This window comes from Punica granatum, chromosome 2 (genome assembly GCF_007655135.1).
Source record: "Punica granatum isolate Tunisia-2019 chromosome 2, ASM765513v2, whole genome shotgun sequence".
In the NCBI taxonomy this organism is placed as follows: domain Eukaryota; kingdom Viridiplantae; phylum Streptophyta; class Magnoliopsida; order Myrtales; family Lythraceae; genus Punica; species Punica granatum.
This window is the reverse complement of record NC_045128.1, coordinates 22437149-22464655: the sequence shown is the minus strand read 5'-3', so window position 1 is coordinate 22464655 and position 27507 is coordinate 22437149. Positions and strand designations below refer to the sequence as shown.

General features: G+C 37.0%; 1 protein-coding gene across 2 annotated transcripts; it reads right to left on the bottom strand.

The window, feature by feature from the left end:
- Positions 1-3599: 3599 nt before the first annotated feature.
- On the bottom strand, positions 3600-19681 carry LOC116194699 (beta-galactosidase 9). 2 transcript variants are annotated; one of them, XM_031523577.1, is made up of 19 exons: positions 19234-19681; positions 18335-18430; positions 18128-18240; positions 17309-17375; positions 16289-16381; positions 15238-15381; positions 14993-15081; positions 14221-14326; positions 13549-13636; positions 13317-13438; positions 10547-10711; positions 10203-10426; positions 9895-10010; positions 8536-8633; positions 7991-8101; positions 5836-5946; positions 4803-5008; positions 4257-4605; positions 3600-4010 (listed from the first exon to the last, which is right to left on the bottom strand). In XM_031523577.1, the coding sequence occupies exons 1-19, from the start codon at positions 19432-19434 to the stop codon at positions 3861-3863; spliced, it is 2649 nt and encodes an 882-aa protein (XP_031379437.1). In that variant the 5' UTR covers positions 19435-19681; the 3' UTR covers positions 3600-3860. The 2 variants fall into 2 exon arrangements, with proteins under 2 accessions (XP_031379437.1, XP_031379438.1); XM_031523578.1 differs by lacking the exon at positions 19234-19681 and having other exon boundaries at positions 18159-18240.
- Positions 19682-27507: the final 7826 nt, after the last annotated feature.

The window sequence follows — 27507 nt, the reverse complement described above, 5'->3', positions numbered from 1 at the left end:
CAAACACACTCTAAGAAATTGCTCATCTTAACGATTATGTGTGTTATACAGCCACATCGTTCGCAGACCCCCACACACCACCATGCGCCACCTGCTCTTCAGGTGCGGTCTATCCAATTCAGAATCATTTGAATTATGCACGATTATCTGATTCTTACAAGACATTCGTAGCTGAACTGGACACGGATGTCGAGCCACGAACCTATTCTCAAGCAATAAAGGATATTCGATGGAGAGAGGCAATGGGGCAGGATATTAAAGCCCTAGAAGATAATGGCGCTTGGACCTTGACAAGCGTACCACCTGGCAATAAACCCATATGATGCAAATGGGTATATAAAACTAAAAGACATGCAGGGGGAGTGTCGAGCGATTTAAGGCACGACTAGTAGCCAAATGATTCATGCAGGTAGAAGGATTGGACTTCCATGAAACCTTTGCTTCAGTCACCAAGCTTGTTACCGTCAGGTGTATTCTTACGATTTCTCTTTTATGAAATGGGAACTCGCTCAACTCGATTTTCATAATGCATTTTTACATGGAGAATTAGAGGAAGAAGTTTACATGCGTCTTTCACCTGGTTTTCGAGGGACACATGCGAATCAAGTTTGCCAATTGCACGAGTCTATCTATGGTTTTCGACGGGCTTCGAGAAATTGGTATGCCAAATTTGCTTCTGCACTGATCACTTATGGTTTTCCTCAATCAGAACCATATCATTCTCTTCTTGTTTATTCGCATGGAGACATATTCCTAGCTATATTGATATATGTTGATGATATGATTATTGCGAGTAATAATTCTGATGCTTGTGTTGAGTTTAAGACCTATCTAGCTCAGCATTTTTGCATTAAGGGTCTAGCCTGTCAAAGTATTTCCTCGGCATTGGAGTTGCTCTTAGTCCACGAGGTATTTTTCTTGTCACAGAGGAAGTATATCTTGGAGATTCTGTTTGAAGCCAGGATGTTAGGCAGCAAGCCTTCGCTATTCCCCATGGAGCAACAACATCAGCTTCGTGACGATTCTGGCGAGTTGATATCAAATCTGGAGCAACACAAGCATCTTGTGGGGCATCTAATTTACTTGACGATTACATAGCCGGAATTATGCTACTTGGTGCATATTCTTTCGCAATTTATGCAGGAACCGCGACGGCTACATTAGGATGCTGCGATGTGGGTTCTTCGTTATCTCATGAATAGTCCTAATCAGGGTATTCTTTTAGAGGTACCACAGGATCTATTTCTTCAAGCCTATGGTGATGCGGAGTGGGCTGAATGTCCCATGACCCGCATATCAATTACGGGATATTTCATTACTCACGGTGCTTCTCTAGTCTCATGGAAGACGAAGAAGCAGACAACTGTTAGTCAATCGTCTATAGAGGCAGAATACAGGTCCATGACAGCTACTCCAGCAGAGTTACTTTGGCTCGAGAATCTACTTAATTCCTTTGGCATTTCTCATCCTCGCCCAATGGATATGTTCTGCGATAATCAGGCTGCAATTCACATTGCAGCAAGTTCGGTCTTCTACGAAAGAATAAAACACATACACATTGACTGCCATATCCGCAGTCATCTCAAGGAGGGACGAATTTCAACAAGTCACGTATCCAGCAACCTCCAGCTCGCGTATATTTTCGCTAAAACCCTTGGACGTGATCGCTTCCAATTTCTTCTTCGCAAGTAGGTATTCTTGATATTCATGCACCAATTTGAGGGGAGTAATTGTTGGGACGGTTTCTCTTCTATATGGAGAATTGTGAGGGCGGGTGTTAAAGGTAATCCAATATGGAAAAGTTAAGAAAAAATCCATAGGTTTATAAGAGACAATGATCTAACAACCCATTGGCTTAAGCTTTTGAGTTGCGGATGAGTCCGAGTCTGAAGTAGGCCTGTAGATTTTTCCTAATAAGTGGTATCAGAGCCTAAGGTAACGATCCTAGGGAAGTGCACACGCTATGCGTGGAAACCCACACCACACCAAGGCCCGAATATGGAACTCGTGTCTAGTGAAGGGCCTAATAATTGGTATCTGAGTCCGGAAGTGGAAGCCCGGCTCGAAGTCCTCCACATAGTCGAGAAAGGGGAGAATTGTTGGGACGGTTTCTCTCCTATATGGAGAATGGTGAGGGCGGGTGTTGAATGTAATCCCATATGGAAAAATTGAGAGGAAATCCATAAGTTTATAAGAGACAGTGGTCAGTAACTCATTGGCTTAAGATTTTGAGTTTGAGTTGCGGATAAGTTCGAATCCGAAATAAGCCTGTGAATTTTTCTTAATAATACTGACATATTTTGTCAGGAGAATATCTCGTGTATATTATGTAAATTAATTAGTCTTGGTTCTTTCTATTTTCTAGCTATCACTCTTAAGAAAGTAGATATTTTATTTTAGGAAGATTATCATAGCCGTAGCTGCCGTAAGTTATATACGTACGCCTGCTTTCACGATTCAATGAATGAGAAGAATTTTTCCTCCAAATTGCTTGTAATTTTACATATGAGATTATTATTGTTAATAAAACATTATAAAAAAGAACTTATAGCAAATATATATTATACACGCAATGTGAATTTAAAAAATATAATAGGAATACTTATAATTTAAACTTAAATTTAAAATATGTAAGAGCATGTCGATCGTGAGAGAAACGACTCGAGATAAGGTGTAAAGAAAAATAAGAGTAGAAAGAAAATAGGGCAGAAAAGAATTTTTCCGTACTCAATTTATTTATTTTTTGGATAATTGGTGTTCTAATTCACTCCAAATCAACATTTACAGGATCCACATATTCAAAGTACATAGTTTCAAAAACAAAACAAAACTTATACCCCTAGAGCTTGTGACGAACCAAGGAGTTCAAAGGAAAATCAAGGCAGAGAAACAACTTTATCCGTAATCTATTTATAGGACACATAATATATTGAATTTAAAAATATATTTCATATTTCGAGAGAATTTTTAACTTTTCAAGTAAAAAATGATCAATTATATTCCAAAGTATGAATAATGTAGATTAATATCTAAAATTCGTTGAACCAAACATATAAAATCTTGCCTAATTCATTTAATTTAAATTAATAAATACATCAATCTACTCATTAAAAATTTAATTTTCTCAGCAGGATACAAGGCAAGTAACCACGAATTAAAAGTTTGTAAATGGCATGTTTATGTAAGCACTTTTCGGCATTTATATATATTATAACAAATTGGATGCTAGGAAGGGAGCACAAGACCTAATACACTGAAAGAGAAATCCTAAACAACTAAGGTGCACCGATAGTCTCACTAGATATCAAACCTGCAACCTCTAAATCAACAGACCAGTATATTATACCCTCTTTTTATAACTAACTATTGCCTCTTTATTTATCATTTCCATTTCCATTTCCATAACTATGCGCATGAGCATCTTTACAACCGAGAAGATTTAAATTGCGAACTAATCCATAAAGATCAAAATGGCCTAACCATATTGGCTTAACATCAATGTTTTCACACGATAATTTGCATGTCATTATTTTCCATCAGGTTTGAGATTTCGCAGCTAAGATTGCTGGCTTTTGGTTCAGTTAATACTGCCATGTATGTTTAAAAGTCGAGACTCCTTAACCAAGATTATGCATTATTATCAATAATATCCATATCCACCATAATATACATTTCCCCATCATCCATAAGTCCTTTAGTGTTTCAAGTATCAGATTATTTATCACAAATGAGGAAGATTGATTTCGATTAATTACGCCCGTAGCATATAGTAGAACCCAACGTTATCTACAGATCCCTACCGTGCATGAGCTTCATTTATGGACAACTATGGACTCGGGCAGCAGAAAGATTATGGCCCATTACTTGAACGCAGACGCACCAAGCTTTGAAGATGCAGATGAGATACACCTAGCTTGTACAGCCAATGTCTTCACGATTCCCCGACACGGGTCACCTCCAAACTCTGCATTTGAAATTTTGATAGAGCAGCTGTTTCTCCCTTCACAAGCCTGCCAACAAGAACATCCAGTTCAACAATAGTTATGAGAAAACAAAAGGTTCAGGCTGGTCCGTGGGAGAACCCGCCAGTTCGGGCCAGTTCCTAGTGTAGAGATTTTGCCCGTGTCTAAGAACAGGAGTGGCCAGGCTGCTGTGACCTGATAACTACGATTCGGAAATGGTTTGTAATGCAGGTTTGCTTACTCATACATCACCCGTACAAAAGCTTGGAAAGAGGAAGCATTTTATTCTGTTACCTCCTTCACCACATGCTCAGAATCAGCAGCATGACAGCTGCTTCTCTGGAAGTTCCGGCAGCCTCCCTTTGGTGTCCCGTAACTTGCAAACTCTATGGAGCCGATTACATGCCCTTCTTCGCAGTTCAAGTACATCTCTGGTGTTGGGTCATCAATCGAGATCGTTCCTAAGAGAGAATCAGGATAGGACCATCTGTGCAAGGGAGGATAGTGGGTCTCCGACACTTGACCACACACCATCTCAGAGGTATGAAGCTCAACTGAGATGTCAAATGGGTTCCCACCGAATTCCTCAAAAATGACAAGTAAATTGTCCGATGACTTCAACCAGGAGCGTGGAACGTGGTACCTGTAAAGTATCATGGGAAATAAATTAGCAACAAAAAAGCAGCCTAGCAGTCTCAGTTTATCTTCAAAATCAAAAGACATTGAATTGTTTTCTGACATTGATTTGGGTTCTGAAGTTAAATCTATTGGCATGATTCCTTAAATTTGAGTAGTACAATCATTTTCTCAACATTAAACAATTCCCGAGCAGGATCATACCGGGTTTGAGTGGGCTTCCCACAATTTGTGGTACATTTCTCCGAATGATAGGGTCCCCAATAATCGCATTTCTGGCATCCATCTTTTGGGGCAACAGAGTTCCAATAACGGCCAATATGATGGCCATTGACCCAAGCCTGGCCTTTCCCCATGCTTCCCAAATTGAGTGCAACAGGATCAACTCCTTCTGGGGAATCAAAGAATGTCTGTCCGAACGAAAAGATTAACTATGAGTTGATAACAAGAATTTAAATTAACAGAACCAAAAGCCTCAAGAGAGAGAACCTAGCAGTATTGTGGAAATCAGCCTCCTTGTATCAAAAAGTTGATTGCAGTTTCCACAATTACTCTGACCATTCATATAATAATATCTCCTACAGGGCTGATTTGATGTATATTCGTAATAAGCAATCAGCTGAGCCCATAAAATGGAGCAGATATACGGTGGAAATGGACTGAAAAGAGAAAGTACCTTTATGTTTTAGATTAATTTCCTTTTCCATAATGTCGCATTAAATCACAAATTTAATGTTAGGATACTTTCATATGTTTCAGTGATTATTGTAGCATTTAGTAAAAGCATAATCAACAAATGATAATAACATTATGATCATACATAGTAATAACTATTAAGAAACCCAAAAGCCTATATAAAGTTTATAATCCCATGCACGGCTAAGGGCTAGAGTCAAGAAGGACAAATGAGAAGCCAAAGACTTGAAACCACATATCTAATATCCTATAGCACTTAAAACGGCCAACCAATTACAAGATTCCATTGGTAGGATTTTTCTCTTCTTGCTTCTTACCTTTTATAAATTGATTATTTTCATAAGAGAGAAAAAAAACCTCAGTACTCAGAAATTATATATTTATTTTTAAATGTAAAAACTTAAAAATGGTACTATATCTGTTATTCAACAGAATCTATTTCAGAATAAAGAATTCTACAAAAATCGAAACAAAGTTATCGAGTAACTGCATTGCTCGATCTGAGAACTCAGAAACCAAGGGAAGCAAAGGTGGCTGTTACCTTGCACCAGGTGAATGCGGGGCAAGCATCATCCTGAACTAAATCAGTCCATTCTGCTTTCTCGTTTTCTTCAATTGAGTATATTTTACGAAATTCACCACTAAGCCCTACCTGCAACATAAATGACAAATAGCCAATTAATTGCCTTGGATAAAATGATGAATACAAGCCAGAACTCATCTTCCATAAATTAAATTGACATCAAAATGAAACCAACTGATGGAACAGGATTGTAACCTACCACAAAGTATATACACCATATATATTACTGAAATCCAATCTGATAGGGAGCAGGAAGAAATTTAAAGGAATTTAATGAAATGACCAATCATTTCTCTGTTTCTTCTGAATTTACACCCAGATGACAATTGCGGCCTATAAGCAGCTTCCTTGTAAGAAAAAGGTTATGCACATGAGATTGAGCATATATTTTGAGAAGTCCAGCTGATATCGATCTGCTGGCATTTAAAACGTCAAGTTCTGTGTCCAAAAGCTCCACTGTCCATGATACAAAACTTCCCCTATGGAGGATCCTACAAGCAAGGTCGTATTAGGAGCCTCCATGGTGGAAATAGCGACTCAATGTGGCCAAGGGAAAAAAAGACAAGCAAGGGACTTGTTACTTCATTCAGCCATACACTATATATATATATAATCGGACGAGTCTTTCTCTAAAAAAGCACTTATCAATGGGATAACTTATCTTTTGACACATAATGTTCATATTCAAAATAATACATCACCCATTAAAGAATAAAACTTTTAAGGGGATTCCTACTACAGATGAGGCCTCTTACAAGAAAATGGGAAAAGAGATTTTCCTTCAAGACTAAATATGAAGGAGAAAAGCAGGAAAGAATATGGAAACGGGGGCAGAATAGTTCACAGTCAGTGATGTATATAATGGTTTATGTCCAGAGAAGGAAGAGAGAAATGTTGTACCACATAAGAGGTGGGGAAAAGAGGAGGAATACAGAAAGGTCTTGGGCTGCAAACTATTGATTAAAATCTCATATTTTCCCTCAAAGAATAAAAGGATAACTTATGGGTGGTTCATGCCAATCATCCAGTTCAACAGGTTCAATTTGCAAAATTGTCTAGCTCAAGAATTAGAATAGTCAAATGTCCCGCTCGTTAAATCCTTCCGTGAAGACAGGGCAATCTGAGCAGGGAGGATATACCAGGCTTAATCTATAATATATAATGTAAAGTAGAATTTGTACATTAATTATGCATTATGTATTGACAAAAATATTTATTTTATTTTATTTTCTATAAAATTAAAAATCTAATCAATTCAAAATTTGTGCCCTATGAAATGATTCAATAAAAAAAATCTTGAAATTTTCATGCACCAAAATAATATAAGTTTTTGTTATGGAAGTTCAAAATCTAAAATAATTTAAAGGGATTTATATGTAGTTCTTTTGTTCTTATTGATATTGCGGATTTCATTATATATATATATATATATATATTGCACCGACAAGGTAATAATGAAGAAATTCATATATACCATGTAATTTATTTAATTTTTTTCTTATAGTTCATTATATAAATTTAAAATACTAATAATTTTTCAGTACCAAATTTATATATGAAACATTTTATTTAAATATGGCTGTTATTTATATTATAATTTTCAATATTGGGAGAGATTAATTTTAAAAATTTTATTATGTTATTTATTTAATAAAATGATATTTGTATCAAATTAAATTAAATAGTTCATATGAGAACCGACTTAATTATGCAAAAATATATAAAAGATTATTCATAATTGCGTTCTCCATAGGTTTATTAATTAAAGATCTTACATTATGCATGTAGTTTTTATTAATGGCCTAATTTTATTAAATCTATTGCTTCAATCATGATATTTATCTTCTAAGAATAGTTTGTTATATATTTGAATAGAATAAATATATCGACAAATGCATGCATCGCACGGGTAATAGGCTAGTATGGCTTGAAACAAAAATTTGGAAATGTCAGCAAGGTTAGTATAAAGAACTTATTGTCAACCTCTTTAAGATATGAATCTATCTGATTTAGAAGGGAAGAGCTTGTATCTAACTAGCCTTTTCTTCTAAAACTAATAGAGTTTTATCCCAATGATGATTTCTCACATGACTAAAATTTCTTGATTGTTTACCTGGTACGTCCACGACAACTTTGAGAGGTCTATGTCACCGCTCTTTAGACCTGTGAGCTTAACCTTGCCTCTAAACCCAGCACCATCTTTCTCAAGAAAGGCTCCGTAATTCTGTGTAATAAGACATTATGTGTGAAATATGTAAAATTTCAGAAAATATTCGACAGATGACTCAAAAGCACATAAAAATGAACTAAAAGCCACGAGACATTGAAGAAATTTGACAAAAGACACAAGAAAACTTATGAGCAGAATAGAACAGTGTCATATGGTCCTGCCAAATGTATAAAAATGGAACTTTATAGATGTATTTCAACTTTTTTTTCTTACCCAAAGAACTTATGTCTACTCATGCTCATCTCTGTTGACAATGCCATTCTCAGTTATCACATTCCCATTTGGTTGAAAGATTGCATGTCAATATTTGCCTTTATCTACTAATTGAAAATCATAAGAGACCACTACTTATATCTAAATTTGAAAAATGGCAAAGAAGATAACAGTAGCATATGTTGTCAAAGAAAAAAGATATAATGGAACATTACCTGCAACCCCACTGTCTGTGACAATAATACCAATTTGTTGTATCCTTGCACCAGCTTTATAGGCTGCACCACCTTCACCCAGTGACCGACCACACTTCCTATGCAGCATTAAGATGGAAAATTATTTCCCAGAAAAATACCAGCATAAATTAGACAGAGAACTACTTCTTGAAAGCCATGGATGAGAGAGAAGGTTTCCTGTAATCAAAGTACTTTCTCATTGACATCACATCTCCTGTGGTGGCTACTTCTGCAGCATTTGCTAACCCTCAAATTTCGGTATTAAGTATAGAAAATGTCCTTTCAAGTGGTGGAAACAACTTTTCATTACAACTTTTATTAGTCAATGCATATTTTATTATTATTAGAACGCTGAAAAGGGAATCGAAATTGGACAAACAGAGAAACTGATGCGCCAGGACAAAAGCAATCTAGTACTTTTCATAAAGTTCAAATGGGCGAGGAAATGACCCACTTTATGCAAAGTTCCTATGACTTGAACTTTGTTGAGTAGGATCTAAAGATAAGGGAACTACTGTCTTTTTATTTATGCAGCAACAATCTTAATAATAACATTAGAAAGATAGCTGAGGCTAAACAATAGGCAGTGGCATCAGATCTGTCGTATTTCTCTAGTCTCCTTTTTCTTGACACACAAAAATCAGGTAATTTTGGAGGGACCTTTCTATTCTTCAAGGTTTGATGCTCTAGTCAAGAAGAAAGAATTCCCAAGATACACTTGTATCATGACTTTATGAATTAAAAGTAAGATAGTAAAAGAATAATCAAAGGGACATACTTTCTCAACTTTTTATGCTGCATAATCATTAATAAGATCAGCGAGTTTCCACCTTTTATGACCCATTTAAATTCAAAATATATATAACAACCTTGTTGGGTGTAGTCCATTAAGAAGGGGATAGTTCACTAGCAATGAGCAAATTTCTGACACTGTCATATATTAAAAATGAAATGATACCAAGACAAGTCTCAGGAAGACCATGGGTGCTTCTAAGGTCTAAATCTATCAATTTCAAAGTGTAATCGTATTTCCCCCTCTAATAGAAACATTCCAACCGAGTTTGATATATCATACAATTCCGATGGGTGTCACTATCTTTCACTAAAAGCAGCATATGGGACAATGCCAGCATAAAGAGCTATGAGTGCCTATCAACCAATAAGGAATATACTACACAGACTGCACAGCAGCATATCCTATTATAGTTTCAAAATATTAACAAATAAAAGCTACTATTAAGTCCCTATGTAACAAACTAATCCATTACACAGAGAATTAACACAGAACAGTAAAGCAGAAAGAATTAACACAAAATAAAGGAACGTCAAAACAAGTACCTGCAAGCTGGCCATTAACAAAAACACGGAACACGTCACGCATGCTGTCAATCTCTATCTTTGGACTAACTTTGTTTTCCTCCCAAAATGCAACATCATCATCAGAAACATGTATCCTGTAGTTTACAATCATAAGGGGTTATACAAAATGTATACAGATATATTTTAAACATTTCAATTTTCAAGGAAAATTGAAGTCAAACATTCAGAACACCTAGCACTTTGATCCACCCGGAAGGACATTCTGCAAGAAAAAATATTGTAGTTAAACAAACACAACAAAGCACTACCTGGAACTTTAATCATACCTCGTGAAGTACCAAAGATAGTCAGAACGGTCCTTTGTGACATTTAAATGTTCCAATATGCCCTGGACTGTGAAAGTGTCATTGCTCCATAAGGCATTTGGCTCGGCTAAACTCATCCATGATTTCGAGATATAGGAGTGTCCATTCCTCATCAATATTATTTGCCCAAGAGAGAGATTTGAATAAGGAACTTCGGTTGATTTAATGGAAGTTTGTGCTGCAACCTTCATTTTGCGTATCAAATGGAGGAATGTGTGAGAGACTAAATAGCAAAAGAATGAGAAGTTTATTTTTGTATGAAACTTTTAAATTTTTAAATCTTTCTGCTCTAGTACGAACCATACCTTGGCGGTGTTGAAAACTATATTCCTGCAATCTGGTAGTATACTCACGGACCATGGGGGTATAGTGTATGCTTTACCAAGGAAGTGCACAGTAGCAGATCTATGTTGATCTACATTAGCAACAAATGCAGAGCACATGCCCTCAGTCCCGTTGTAGATATGTGCCTGAAAAAAACTAATATTTGCCTATCAAATGGCAAAGCAGCAGAAAACTGGATAGTGTTACTATTATCAATGCTAACTTCCAGACAGTGTGGTTTATTACTTAATAGAATCTAACGTCATTTTTCTTCTATAATTCAGGAACTAACGTGGGTTCTGCTAGTTGAGCTATAAGGGGAAAAAGAAACAATATTTTCAGTCAAGCAATGTCTTGCATAGACACCTCTGATAGCGTCAAGGTTGTCAAAGCCGTTAGGCGCAAAGGGTCCCTATCGCCTGAGATGCAAGGCGCAAGAAAAAGCTCGCGCCTGTCTAAACTAAGGCACACCTACTAAATACATTACCTGTGCATTGTAGCTGTCATTCTCAATCTAAAACAATACAAATCATGCACAAGCAATATACCATGTACCAGCAATAAGAAGATCAATACTATAGCAAATCATGAATCCAACTATCCAAATTAAAGAGACAAAACACCGAAATTTTTTAAAAGTTAAGTTGACTCTCAAATAAAAAACGTAAGACTTCTATATAGTTTAATTTTGTGATTCCCTTAATCTCTATAGCTCAAGCCTCATCCAGGATTCCCCTAATTCCACGATAGGATACCAAAGAGGAGAGACGAGGACTGAGCCGAGGACGATGAGCCCTAAAATTTCCTAATTTTTGTCCTAACATTTGCTTTTTTAAAAAGTTCTTTTTAACGTTATAAACCTACAATATGTGGGCCGGACCACTAATAAAGAAAGAAAGCCCAAAAAGGTGGTCTGGCACATAATTTCAATCAGGCGCAAAAAGCGCACAGGCTGGTCCAAGGAGCGAGCCTCACTGAAGGCACTGCACCTTGAACCGACCAAGGCGCTGGGGCCTTGGTGCGCCTCGCCTAATGCGCCTAAGCGCCGAGGCAAGCGCTTTTGATAACACTGGATAGCATCAGGCAATGCTTTTGACCAGGACTGGCTAAAGAACGGTTAAAGCACCAGAGCAAGCTGTAGTTCACAGTCTAACTGGTCAACCAGTTGAATATGTAACTGCATGAGTTTCTTTCATGTCAAAATGACAAATACATGTGCCAGGCCATACCCTACTCCCTATTTCTCACCCTTTCTTCCTCACTTTTTGTTTCCAGATCTCTATCAATAAATCAATGAATTCAAAAATGAAGAAACCCCTCTGTATTCAAGATTTCTCCTCTGGAATGAAATTCCTCCAGCTGAATGCTTATAATTCTTTCTTCTCTTTCTCCATTTAAATATAAATGGAAGAGAATAAACAAATCTCCATCAGAAATGGTAGAAAGAAAGTAGGAAGCCATTCTATGGTTTGCATGCCAGAGGAGAAGATAAGGAGTGTGCCACAGCAGCAGCTACCTCCGCCTTTGACGTTGTAGTTTCTATTATTGCCACCATTTCTTCTGCTTCATTATAGTCTGTCCCACTGTTATTAGCAACTCCTATTTCTCTTGCAAATCTTCCCAAGTCCGAGACTGTCTCCCTTCTAAATCAAATTATTATTACTGTGCTCCCTTTCCTTTCCTGGTTTCCTAGAATTTTAAATTTTCAGGCTATTCCATTTCTAAGGCATCTTGTTCATGTTGAACTAGCCTGCCTGATCCAATTTTAGCACCTCTTCAGTTTGCCATGTATTTATTCATACGGGGCTCCACTTGTTTCAAGGAATGCAACCACACGAAAATCTTAAAAACTTTGCCTGCATTGTGCATAGTGACAAATGAAAATTTAATTAACTTCCCAAAAACTATCACATGAAGACATAAATCATCCAACAACGTCATACATTTTAGAACTATCTTTTATATCCAACTCTAAACTTATCTCCCCACCACCTTTGCAAATTGCAGGTAGGTTAAATTACTATGCTACTAGTTAATCACATTTGATCAAATAAAAATATATTAGGTAAGCAAAAACACAAAGGAAATAGAACATGTTTTTTACCATTTATTTTGAAACAGGACATCCTCATAAATGTAATAAAACCAATTCCTGCCCAACTATTGCTAGGGGTACTTTGACGATATCCATTTGGTCTATGCAATAAACCAACATCGTCTGTAAAAGATATCTTCTTACACCAAGAAGCACTATTCCATATTAGCAATCCATAGGAAGTAGTATTTTCCTAGGATTTCTACATACATCAAATAGTCACTTGTACCATACTCAGCTAAGGGATATACAATGAATTCAATAGAAAATACTGAAAACTTCCAGTCAATAGCAAAAATAATTGATGTTATTAACTGAAAAACTGTAAGTGGTGGTTTTAACATGCATATTAGTAAAGATCTGACATAAAAGGAAAACCATGACTCTTTATGATTGCAATGCCCCATACACTTTTCATTTATATTTCAGGTTATCTATTCAAACTTTGTATTAACATTTTGTAAAAAACTATGATGGCAACGAAGTGCACTGGAAAATCAACACAAACTTGTGAAATGAAGAGACTGATAATGATATATGTAAAAGGCAATAAGACTTATTTGGCTAAACAGAGACATCTGAAGTTTCTAAACACTAAGTTGAAGGCAACTGCGTCAGCTTATTCAAGTTGAAATAAGCAAGGGGACGTCACATACCTCTTGCAGAGGTCCTAGCTTTAAGTAGTGGACTGAATCTGAAGAAACAAGCGCCCTTTCACAAAGCTTTATGGCCCCATGAAGATCCTTCAAATGTCCCCATTTTGGCTGACTTTTAAGGCCTAAAGTAAGAAATAATACATGTTAGTCTGGACGATCATAGAATGGTTTTGAGTCAGAGCACTAATATGCTTTGTTATTAATATGCTTGAGAAGTCCCATTTAGACATACCAAATTCATCAATAGGAGCATCATAATCATAACTAGTGATATAAACTGGGCCCCCAGAAGTCCGACCAAAGTTTGTCCCGCCAAAATACTGCAACACAAGGAGATACTCATAAAATGAATTTGCCATCATTAGAAAAGTGGAACAGTAATTGGAGCTTTAGTGTGTGTTTGGATTGAGAGTTGAGTTGAGTTGAGTTTTGGTTTCAATTGGTTTGTAATGATTGTATTGTTGAATTATGAGAAAAAGTGTGAAAAAGTAATAAATAATTGAGAGAAAATAATGATTAAGTAATGATTGTGTTGTTGAATTGTGAAAAAGTAATGAATAGTTAAGTAAATTTAATATTAAAAATTGAATTAAATGATTAAAAAAATTTAAAAAAAGGGAAAAAAGCAATGATTGTGATGTTGAATTGAAGATAAGTAGAGTTGAGTTGAGTTAAAAAAAGTTTTGAAGCCAAACACACTCACTTTGTCTCCTGATTACGATTCCCTTAATTCCTAATGGCTTTCTTTGGTTAAAACTGCCTTCAGACAATGCCCTTATAATTTTCTGGAAAAGAATCTGCCAACCACAGTTCCTAATCTGATAAACACAGTTTCCAAAGCATGCAATATTTGTTGTGAATGAATTAAGACTTCTGGTGTTCACTTCTATTTCTCCTTTAATACCATGTAATAATTCTGAAAGCTCCCACCACGTTGAAAAAATCGAGCAACTGCAAATGCAAGATCTTCAACTGGTCTGTGTGGTAACCTTCCACCCCACGATGCATACCTACATTTAGACCATCAAACAGATTAACACAAGATAGAATGGTGCTAATGAGGTGTATTAAACAGACTTTAACATTCTACTCATATATAAGGCGTTTCAACCCCAAAAGCAAGAATCATGTCCATGCATATTTAAGCAAACTGTTAATAATTCAACCTGAAATAAAGCTGGACCAATAATTAATCTCAAGCATACCTTAAGAAAGAACTAATAACAGCATAGATATAAAAACATTAACATATTCACTACCCTAAAGACTTTCTCCACCGGATAAGGAGTTAGATTTCTGGTGGTGGAAGACTGACAGTCTCAATAAAAATGAAATCTAATGAAGAACTAACCAAATTTGCAGAAAGCAATGCCTCAGTTAGTATGAGTGAAATTGGAAATAATTTTAGCAGAGAAAATAATTGCAGGAAAATGGATTTAGAGGACACACTCCGCTCACTCAGTACAGCGTGTGCCCCTAATCAGTAACTCTGTCTAGAAGACTAAACCTGAAAGGGACCCATAATTCGTCCTAAGCATTTATCCAGTTAATATTCATTTTCAAGGATAGAATATTATTCGAACTTCTTTCAGAGATATATACACAAAAATATTGTAAAATGGGGAAGAAGGGAGCGCTCATGCATGGTCTTTACGAAATCAAGAAAACAAGATTACCATCCATCCCAATCCTCTGTCCAAAGCGATGGTTTGTTACCGGAATTTGGCCTAAATCCATCACAGTAGTAACCATTGCAGGCATTGATCTGTTAAAGCAAATCCAACTAAACATAAGATTATTTCAAAATATCACTGATACAGGGGTACGGATAGATTTCATTTACAATAACTTTTAAGTCGCCACAAATAAATACAAATTTGAAAGAGGTGAAGTTCAGTAAAATAAACAGGGCAGGACTTACAACACTTCCAGGAGCATCAGCTTGTCGGCACATGACCCATGGGACCCCAGCACCAAGCCCGAGTGCCATACCTGCAGCCCACTTAACATAATTCTTCCCACCTTGGCCAAATGAGCTCTCTATGTTTCCGTACTCATTCTCAATCTGATAAGTTTTTTCCATATCAATATAATACAGATGGAGGATGGGTTGATATCGCATTCCCGAGTGCTATAAATATTATGTGATTATTTGAAACAGCTGAAATGATGATTAACCCAAATATTTACGTTCACGAATCAAACAAAATACAGCAACAAAGCAGAACCAGACAACCTGACAAGATAGATTATTCTCTGGGCTTAAGTCTACTGGATAAAGACAATTGCAGAAAAAACACATGAGCTAAATTGAACTCTGCGAAAGCATATGGTTTGTACTTGAACTTTTAGTTATAACTGACACCAGATCAAGTTTGGCATTTCAATAGTATCCCTGTTTCTAAATTTAGATGCAATTGAAAGACTAGAACCATGTAAGAGCAGGAAGCACAAACATGACCTTTAAGTTCTCCAGCAATATTCTTTCAGTTCACTTCATATCAATTAAGCGATTTTTAATGACCAAACAACTCCAGGATGGAAAAGGAAGGAAAACAAGTAGACTTTTATCTGAGTTGAATCAAAACAAGCATAACCCACTTGATACGATAGATTAAACAAACAATATTAGAAAACAACAAAGAAATTATGGTCTAAGAAAATAATTCCCTTTGTTTTTCCAATACACCAACCAAAGAGTAGGTTTTTTGGGGGAAAAAAAAAAAACTAGATACACTATAATATTTGCCGCATTCAAATGTCTGACTAACTAATGTTAAGTCCTCGAAAAAAGATTTCCTCTTCCACAAGTACAAGTTTACGGTATAGCAAACCCCATCAACTAATTTAAGCTCTTAACTACTGATAGGCAATGCAATGTCATGCTTGTAAGGCTATTCTCTGATGTTTCCCTAAACAATTTAGTGTAGCTAATGGATGTGTCAGTGAAAAATCTTAGTTTCCACTCTAACCTGTAACATGATGATTGGTCCACCCTGCCAAGAAAATAGCATTTCCTCACGCATGAGATCCACTATCTTTTTCACAAACCGCTCCATTTCTGCCTGCATAGAGATCAGGCAAAATCAGATCCTTAACTGCACAATCACCAACAAGGTACTACTGGATGAACCATAGGCTGTCATTTATCATTAGGTTCATCATTTTATGTAGGCAGATATCATGATAATGCCACAACTACCAAAGGTGAGATCCCGAAAGAATATACTTGAAGGTAGGTAACAATATGACTAACTTCAAGCTCAAATCAAGATGAATAAAATGCTAATGTCCACTCCCAGGAGCAATACAATGTTAGGAAGATGAGTAACGAATCATCCTACACAAAGTAGGAAAAGACTTTAACCATACCTGACAATTCTCAAGAATCATTTCACAGATATGCTGGCTAACCACTCACTGACTAACAAACCAATGCACAGTAAGCACAACGACAGAGGTTCAATAAAGCAAAAGGTAATAAAGGAATACCTCAAATATCCTAGCTTGTAGCTAAAACTTATTATAATCAGTTAATTACAACCCAATTTCCATCAATAGCAGTGAGAGCTCTTTCTATTTCTTTAACAGAGTAGCATTACTTATATCACTAGAGAAAAATTTCCCCTCAATCTTCTAGTCAGCAAATGATCAGAGCCCATTCGAAGTTTCACCAAGACACCAGACATCTACATATGAGACAAGAAAATACAGGAAGAAACAGAAGGATATTTGGTACAAACATTATGAATAAAAAATTTCACAGAAACAGAATACTTGGATACCCATAAAATTTAGAGATAAGAACTTCATTCCTCTTCCAAGAAGTTGCATCAGTACCAACGGCATCTAGTTGATCACATCTATAATTATACAGCATCCCTATCATTAACTGGAATGTCAATGATGAGATGCTTTCATATAAAAAATGGTGCTTCAGTCAGGCACTGCATAACCAGTTATTAGCTGCAGATTTAGATGTCAGAGAATACCTTGAAAGGTTCATTATCTGTTCTGAATATTATTCCGGGAATGTCTCGTAGCCAAACTGGAAACCCCCTGCAAACAATTATTAAACAAATCAGAAATAGTTTATCAAGTATACTGTCATTCCAATATTGCAAAAAGACAGACTCTTACAAATACTACAGTTTCTACAGTGTAGTACAGAAATTTGTAAAACTTTTGAAGTGACATCAATTATAAAAATCTTATAGGAAAATTCAAGTGAATGATATAGCAAAAATACAGTTCCACATGAATTTATTTCCCAGTGATTCTGCCCAAGCAATTCGCATATCACAACTTTATGACAGCAAACAATATGAATATTGGTTGGACAAGAAGATATACATTGTGTACTAAACTTGAACAGAACCAAAAGAGAGAGAGAGAGAGAGACAGAGAGAGAGACAGAGAGACAGAGAGAGAGAGAGCAGTGCCTCAAAAAATAAATATATAAAAGGAAGAAACTGTCAATGAAGAGATCAATGTCTGATAAAGTTCAAAAAGGAGAAAATTTATTACTTCCATTTTCTATACAGAGGACAGTGGAATAAAAATTCATCTACTAAAATTCAGCTGAACAAGGTTTTAAAATGAAAAAGGAAATGAACCTCATAATGGGCCTCATAATAAGTGAGGTCTACTTTTATACATTACTTCTAGGGAAGTGAAGATTCCAGTACATCTCCCTATAAAAGCAATGCACAAACAACAAAGATATCTAACACAATGGAGAACAAACAAGCATGAATAGATTCAATAAGTTGAAGAAATTTGGTAAACTCATGATGGAACAAAGAAGAGACCCAAAGTTCCACTCAGCGCAGACATAAGGACCTATTCGGAGATGGAGATAGAGTCCAGCATCTCTGACCAGCTTGACAAACTTGACGATGTCAAATCTTCCTTCGAAGTAGTACTGACAAAAGTAGCACAATAAATCAGAAGGAAAAGCCACATGGTCATTAAAATATATATAACATCATTTTACCCTCTGAATAATTCAACTCTACCTGTCCTCGCACTGGTTCATGCCTATCCCAAAAGACATAAGTTTGTACCACGTCAGCCCCACCTTCTTTGCTCTTTGCAATAAGATCAGGCCACATCTGTATAACATAAAAGAGGAAACAGAAATAGCGTCAGAGAAAGATATACAACAGAAAACATATGCTTTCACTTAGATTAGTATCCCATAGTATGACATTTATTGCATCAGACCAGTTTTTAGCACTCTTTATGTTACACCAGGCAATATTTGGTAGCCCAGTTAAGGGGGAGGGTAGAAATTTGACAAAAACTTACTGTACATTCCGAGAGCAAACCAGATGGGATGAAATATCTCATTAACAAGATAATCCTGCTCAGGGGTGAGATTTGGGCGGATTAGGATAACAATTTTCCTGTGAGGATAAAAATCCCCCTGCGTTGTCTTCAAATTTACAAATTGTGCTCTCAAATGGATATCTATCGACCCATCATTAGTACGTTTCTCCAATACCAAAATTGAAGCAATTATTCAATCAGCCTGTCGGAGTACATTAACATCCGCAATCTTCTTCTCGTGCACCATTCCTTGACAATCAAATGATGATTCAAGGACTTTGGCCTCGACAGAGGTTCGAACTAAAAGAATCGCGTTCCTAAGGGGGTTCTTGCCATTTTAGACGCCGAAAAAACCAATGCGAGGATCGAATCGGGCCCAGCACCAGGAGGTTGGTCGGCCAAAATCCAAATTATCAAGCGCCTCTCCAGCAAAATATTCTCACATAATTGTTTTATCAGAGAGAGAAGACATCCTCACATCACTCTACTGAGTTCCACTTCTTGCGCTGGTGCTTGAAGCCCAAATGATAAGGAGTACGGAGAAAAAAGCCCAAGAAAAATTCAGAATGGTAGGTGGGTCGGTTACCTCGGGAGTGGCGCGAGGGTAATGAATGCCAGCGGAATTGAGCATCCGTCGCTTGCCGCCGATGATCAGAGCCCGGTGATCATAGCTCACGTTGAACGGCTGGAAGTACGCAGAACACTCGGCCTCTCCAAGCCGCAGAACGGCCAGACAAGCTAGAAGCAGGAACCGGAGAAGAAACCCTCTCCTGTCCCCTCCAATCATTTCTTCTCTTCCTCCTCTTTTTCTTCCTCCGACGTCTTCTTCTGCTTCTTAGCTGAGCTCTAGGCTATGATATAAGAGAGAGCAGCAGCAATTCACTACTCAGAGCTCAGAGGTGAAGAAAATGGTGAGGAGGAGAGCGATGAGGGGAAGTGAAGCAAAACGTCGATTGATCATTGCAGCGAGCGAAGCAAATCAAAGGCACAAGCAAGCAAACCCAGTCCAGTTGGTCTTCTGCTTTGCAACTACCAGTCGGAAATACCGTCTCCCCGACAACGACACCATATCAGTCAAGTATTGGTCGGCTCGGTTCGGGTCGGATCCTCCATTTCGTCAATGTCATCTGTATCCAATCTACTTGTAACTATACTAGAAAATTACATCACAGGTACAAAAAAATTTACAAATATATATAACAATGTCGTATAAGATTTCGGTCTCGTAATTCACCAAAAAAAAATACTTTATATTCGAAAAGTATAATTTGATCTTTCAAGGTAATATCTTTGAATTTAATTCATCTATGTTATTTGTGATGTGGACAGGACCCAAGACCTCCCTTTAAGCATATAAAGGCCCAATGGGTCGGTCCATTTAAGAGGCCCAAGCCCAACCCAAGGGGACGAAGCCTGCCCAAAATCACTTTACATAGCAGTGGCCTCGGCTCTAGCAATTTAAAATAGCTCAAATAATCTTGTTACGAGTATCCTACCGTCATTATTGTCCATAATCATAATAATAAGTTTCGTGCTGTTAAGGTTGGTGCTTATTCATTAATATAACTTTTGAATCGAAAGCGTACCTTGTAAGCTATAAGAATAATTCAATATAATTATTATAGAAAAGAAAAGGTAAAAACATGCATTTTTTAATATACTTATAAAACTAACATGGATTGGTTCAAGCGGTCGTTATTTGTTCCCTTGAAACAATGTATTGGATTTGACTATTATTATGAATAAAGAAAATTTACACTGGAAGAGTTTTACTCCTTTAGTGGGCCAACTAAACTTGAATTGTATTAATCAAGGCCTATTAGACTTTCAAATATCATGATACACATTGATATATATATATTCAAAAACATTTTAAAATATAAGAGGTCGAAAGCATTTCGAGCAGAGAGAGTATGAATTGGCATTTTCCTCATAAATTTATTTTTTTATTTTGCCTTTCATTTATATATATATATATATAACACAATCGAATAGGAATAAAAAAACATTTGCACGATTATATTTATATCTCCCCCGTTCCTCAGCTTTATTTACATACAAAGTAAAAGTAAAGAAATAATATTCAAAGTAATTAAGATGAGATGGAGAATTTTTACGAAACTACTAAAAAAGGAAAGAGAAAAAGAATATTATGAATAATTGGCGTTCATTTGCATACTCAACTTACTCCTTTCTCATTTATCACCAATCGTGTATACCTCCTTTCTCGTATTAATTATTCATTAGTTATTTCTCCTGCTCATCGCACGCATTATAATTAGAGTCGAAAAGTCGAAAAGTTTTATATTTTATTATTTTATTTTATTTTATCTCAGAAAAGTTTATTTATTTATTTTTATAAAATTTACTCTTAGGTATTTTTAAGTTATCTATTGAAAGAATATATTAAATATATGAGTTTTTTATACTAGATATTTTTGCCAACTATTAGAGTCCTTTATTCATATCAAAGTAACACTAAATTTATATCAAAATTAACTCTCTCGTTTTTATCTTTTTATGTTTTCTGAAAGAACTTTTTAATTTAAACATCGAAATTGCAATAGGCATTTCAATATTCATAATTTACTTTACATTTTCTACGCATAATAAAGCACTCCTAGAATTTAAAGTTTCATATTAAACTATATAAATTTTCTTGCTAATGGGATTCAATCACATGCATTGTATGGGTTTGTGTTCATATATTTTTATTTTACACAAATAGTAATTATCACAATTTAATATATTAATTTACTTATTAGTATTATTATTATTATTCTTTTGAAAATAAAAGTTCTCAACAATTAATTTTCAATAGAGTCACATGAATACTTTTGAATAGTTCAATTATAATTTTATAATCAACGTTCTTATTATGTCTTGTAATTATATTTAATTTCTTTCACAATTTTAGTTTGTATTATATATGATTATGCTATTTTATATATTTTTATACTTTTTATATTATTTTTAAATTTATGGAATCTCCCTTCTAGATAAAGATTAGAGTCAGGTATGCTTTTGATCCCTGAAAGATACCGGTGCCAAGGGTTTGCTACCTCAAAAATTTTTGCCTCGGTTTTAGTCCCCGAATTACCATTCCGTCAGATGTTTTAGTCCTACCGTCTTCTTGCGCATGCCAACCGTGACGGAAATCTCACGTGGCGGCTGAGCTGGACCTAACTCTATTAATGACCCCCTAAATTGGCAAAAACGACGTCATTGCCTTCCTCGATGAAACCAGTTTTGCCATTCCCCACCAAAATCACTTTATGACATTGTTGTTTGGGTTTCTAGGTCAAACCGAGAGCCCTAAATATTGTAATCGTTAGACAATTTGATTTGCGTTTGCTGTTCTTCGCAAATTGAAGAGGCAAAAATTTCAATTGAGGTAGCAGTACACTCAATCGAAACAATTTGGGGGTGATTCCGTTCCGTTTCTTGGCATCGGTCAGTCAAAATTCCCTTTCATTTTCACTTTTTGTTATTGAATTGCAGTTGGCATATTTGGGAATGGCAAAAAGCCGACTTTGGTTGTTGTCCCATACAGTTGTGAAGCAAATGTTGTCGAATGGCAGTGGGGAACTTCCAATTTGTTGTCTGCTTTTGTTTCTCCCATCATGACCTTTTACCCATTTTTCTTTGCTCTGTGGTCCCTTCTTGTTGTCCAATTTTTGTTCACTGCTCTCTGCTATTGTCCCATTCTTGGTTGTTGTCGTCACTTTTTCTTTGTGGTCCCTTCTTCTTATCGTTAACCGTTTTGTTGTTCACTGCTTTTGGTTCAGAGCAATACTGATGTTTTTTTGTTTTTTAATACATGTACAGATAATGGATGAAGACTTGTACACGTTGATTTTTCACCATGGGGGTGAGTTAGTCTCTGAACCCCATGTGCAATATGTTGGTGGAGAAATTGATGTATGGGAGGATGTAGATATTGACTTAGTATCAAAACCCACCATCGAGAACTTATATGTTGAGCATGGATATAGAAAACCGAAGAAGATCTTGTGGTTGGTTCCCAATTTAGAAGTGCATGAAGGGCTGAGGGATTTTGAGATGGACCAAGATGCTCACACACTGTATGCATCTGTTAGAAATGTAAGAGAAATCGAGTTCTACTTCATCCAAAATGAAGAAGAGATTGTTGTAGCAGAACTTGCAAATCAAGTACAACAATTTGTAGTTTATGATGAAGATGACAGTGAAGATGATAATGAAGATGAAGAACAAGATGAAGATGCATGGGAGCTTGAGTCCGATGGTTTAGATGATAGTGATTCAGATGATGCATGGGTACCGGGGCAAGATGGGGATGAATATGAGGACTGTACCAGGGCAGGGGAAGGTGGATGGGGTGCTTCAGTGGATAAAATAGTGGAAACTGCAGGGGAAGTTCAAGCTACAGGGGAAGTTCCAGTTCGAGAAGCAGGGGAAGAAGCAAGAGAAAAAGGTGGAGAAGGAACTAACAGGGCTGAATCTTCTCGTGTAAAAAGACCTAAATGGAGAGTTTACAATGCATTGAACAGAACATCTGGGGAAGAACCATCTGATCATCAAGCTTCTGATGAATTTGTAAAGGAGCAAGAGTATCACTCTGAAGATTTGCAAAGTCTAAAGGGAAGTGATGATGAATCTGAAAAGAGGCCTGCATTATTTCACGAGAATGCAGAACATGGTCAAGTGCAACTGCAACTGGATATGTTATTTCCTAGCTTGTAGGTTTTCAAAGAGGCTGTGAAAGATTACACAGTTTCCATTAGGAGAGAAGTGGTTATAAAGAAGAATGATAAAGTAAGATGTAGATTCAAGCGTCAACTTGGTTGTGAGTGGGAGGCATTTTGTTCTTGGTCAGAACCTTATGGGACTTTTCAGCTAAAGAAGTTTATTCCCAATCACAGTTGCTCCAGGAAGTTGCAGAATAAGCAAGCAGACAACAAATGGATTGCTGAGAAGCTGGTAAACCAACTGAGAATGATGCCTAACATGACTGGAGGGGATGCATACAAAAATTTTTCTGAGGTATACTCCATTAAAGTTGGTGAATGGAAGATATATAATGCCTTGCGGATTGCAAAAAAAGCTTGTTCAAGGCTGTGAAGAGAAGCAATATGTCAGATTAAGAGATTACTGTGGAGAAATTATAGCAAGCAACCCGGGTTCCAGTGCAGTAATTGGGGTTGACAGACCAAACTCGAGCTTGCCTCCCATATTTGATAGGATATACATATGCTTTGATGCAAGTAAGAGGGGGTTGCTAGCTGGGTGCAGACCACTGATAGGATTAGATGGGTGCTTCTTGAAGGGCTACTATGGAGGCACTTTGCTAGTTGCTGTCACTCAGGATCCAAACCACTCCTTCTATGTAATAGCATATGGAGTTGTCGAGCAGGAGACTAAAGACAGCTGGAGCTGGTTCCTGGGAAGGCTACTTGAAGACATTGGAGATCCAAGGGAACATGGTTAGGAGTTCATATCAGACATGCAAAAGGTAATTGTCTTTTGGTTCATATTATAGTTTTAGTTTCCATATCTTTTTGTATGGATCTAACTATTACTCTCTATATTTTCTTTGACTGGGCCTTAGGGAAACAATTAAGGAATTATGCCCAGACACAATTCACAGGTTCTGTGTGAAGCATCTAGAAGCAAATGTTTGGAAAAATTGGCACCGTGTGGATATTAGGAAAAAGCTATGGCAATGTGCCAGATCAAACACCATGGGAGAGTTTGAAAGGCATTTTGAGGAGCTTAAATGTATCAGTGAGGAAGCCTATGAATATCTCCAGTTGTTGGATAAGCATAGCTGGACCACGACAGCCTTCAAAGAATATACCAAGAACTAGAGCCTGTGCAATAACATGTCTGAGCAGTTCAATGCTGCTATTTTGAAGTATCGAGGAAGACCTATCATCAACATGTTGGAGGAGATCAAGTTATATTTGATGAGGAAGATAAACTCTAGTAGGAATCAAATTGCAAGATATGGAGGTCCAATCACACCAACTGCCTAGTCAAAGTTAGAAATAGCAAAGAAGGACAGTCACAAATGGCATGCTATTTGGGCTGGAGATCCTGACTTTGCAAGGTTTCAAGTCCAACATATATACAGCAGCAACCATCAGCATGTTGTTGACTTGAAGATGTCGACATGTTCATGTAGAGAGTGGGATTTGTGTGGGATCCCTTGTAAGCATGCAGTAGCATGTATGCATGTTGTTGGCATTGATGCAGAGAAGTATGTCAGTCCTTGCTATTCTAAGGAAACATGGGAGATGATTTATGCTCCGTATATTGCACCACTGAGAGGTGAAGATCAATGGATAAAGTTTGATATAGAACCTGTTGAGCCTCCAAGATTTGGCAGGGGTGGTAGTCGTCCAAAAAAGAGAAGGTCCAAGGCCAATGATGTGCCTCAAAACCCATATAAATCTAAAAGGAAGTATAAGGAATACAATGTGGAAGGTGTGGTGAGAAAGGACACAATGTGAAGACATGCAAGGGTATAATATCGAAAGATAAGCAAAGGAAGAAGGCTAGGATTGATACCAGCCCAAGTGCCTCAGCTTTACCATCTGAGACTAGGCTTACAGGAGAAGATATGCAGGTATGCTGACTTCAACTCTATATTGTCGCTCTTTATACTGTTGATTTTAGAAATTGACCAACTATTGTTTTTAGGGAGTGATACCCAGCATGGTCGAACAACCAATGATGATGTCTCAACAAGCAGACAATATATCTCAGCCTACCATGCCTCATCCAACACCAATGAGACCTCAGAAGTTAGGGGTCAAATCATTGAGGCAAAAACCAACAACAAATGATTCAAGCAATGGTGCAGCAACGTCAACTTCATTAACTCAGACTCAGCATTCAATTGCACCAACTACATTAGTTCATAATATTATTGTGCATGTGGGTTTTTGTTCTTATGTTACTATGCTTGTGTTGGTGGCATGATCTTTGGGCTTGTGATTGCGGATGTGCTTGTGGTTGTGCTGGTGGTTCATGTGCATGCTGGTGGTTCATGTGTAAGGAAATGATTTGTTTATCCGTGTGCTTTGCAGGGAATGTCACCATCCATGTGTCAAGAATTGGCTAGTGGCCCCTCCAGTGCTCATGTTGACTCAGCACCAAGAGGACCTAAGAAGGCAGCAAACAAGCCAAAAAAGGATTTAAGGAAGCGAAAGAAGTAGCTCATTTTGTATAAAGAAGATTGTGGTTTGAGAATATTTTTGGTGATGTTAGGAGTATTTGTGGCTATTACCTTTTGATAACATTTTGTATAGAAAATTGTTAATGAATGACAGTACTGTCCTTATGTATCTATGGCCATTGGCTTTGGACCATAGTGGGATTTTTGTCCACCATTCTGGTGACTTTTAATATGGGCATGATGTATTCCATCATTTCTGCAATACAGTTTTTTGGTGCATAAGGTTTACAAATTGCAAGTTGGTATATTAATTGCAAGTTCCATATGGTTTGCAGATTGTAAGTTGCATTTGCTATACAGTTTTTTGGTTTAAATGCCAACATGGTGCTATACAGATCAAGTCATACAATGTAATATAGTGGGCACATGTGCCAACATTTGCTAACCAATGCAAGTTCCAGAGCAGTGACATAAAATTGCAGATGGAGATGGACAAAATGGACAAGAACTTGACAAATGCATTTCATTACCGACATCAATACAGAGTCATACATATGGCTGAGTTGGATAGCAACTTGCAAAAACTTCCAACTCACTGCTTTAAAACTACCACAGCAATGCAACATATCCTAGTTAACTAAAACTACCTACAATCCATCGATAAACAAGCTCAGAACCACCCCACAGCAATCCTCACAACCAACAAGCTCAGCCGAGCATCACAAGCTCAGAACACAGACATCCTCACCACCAAGGCACCAACACACCCACTACAATTGTCAAAATCCACCACAACCGAGCCAGCTTCTTCAATTGAAGCTCACACTCCAAAATCATGCTTTTTAGCAACACCACATTCCTCTGAAGTTCGTCTTCAACTGAAGAAATGTTCTGAATTTGGTCTTCCCACTCAAAATACCCGCAGGTATGATCTTCATCCTTCCATAAAGGACACCTGTAAAATGGTCGATCAGGATTTGTAATGGTCTTCGAGATCATCCGACGTGCTCTTTGTCCACAATAACAAAGAATCGACCTAGATCTGGAAATGCTTGAACTGCAATTAGAATGACAGCTCATGCTCGACTTCCGATCTTTGTTCATCTCTTTACACTGCAATTGAATTGTAATTGCAGTAGCAAGTGATTAAGGCTTATTTTCCTCACATATAACTTATTCCTTCCTCTGTGATTGAGTTGTAAGCCACGAACGTCGTTCTCCACTATAATTGGAGTGGCCAACCTCGAACTTCTTCCTTCCTCTGTGGTTGAATCGTAAATCGACTATCCAACCTCAAGCTTCTTCCTGCAAAGTCGCGAACCTCTTCCTTCCTCTGCACTAGATTTGCAATTGGAGTTGTAGTTTCGAATTTAGCGATGCCTAATCGCAATTAGGGCTTGTAATTGGCAAATTAGGGATTTCGGGTAACAGGTCTTGAAGGAGGGCTTCAAACGCATCGTTTTTGTTGTCGAATATGGAGGAGAACGATGTCGTTTAGGGCGAGCAGGCAACGAGGAAGACAACGATGCCGTTTTTGGAAATTTAAGGGGTGGTTAACGGAGTTAGGTCCAGCTCAACCGCCACGTGAGATTTCCGTCACGGATGGCACGCGCAAGAAGACAGCAGGACTAAAACATTTGACGGAATGGTGATTCGGGGACTAAAACCGAGGCAAAAATTTTTGAAGGACCAAACCCT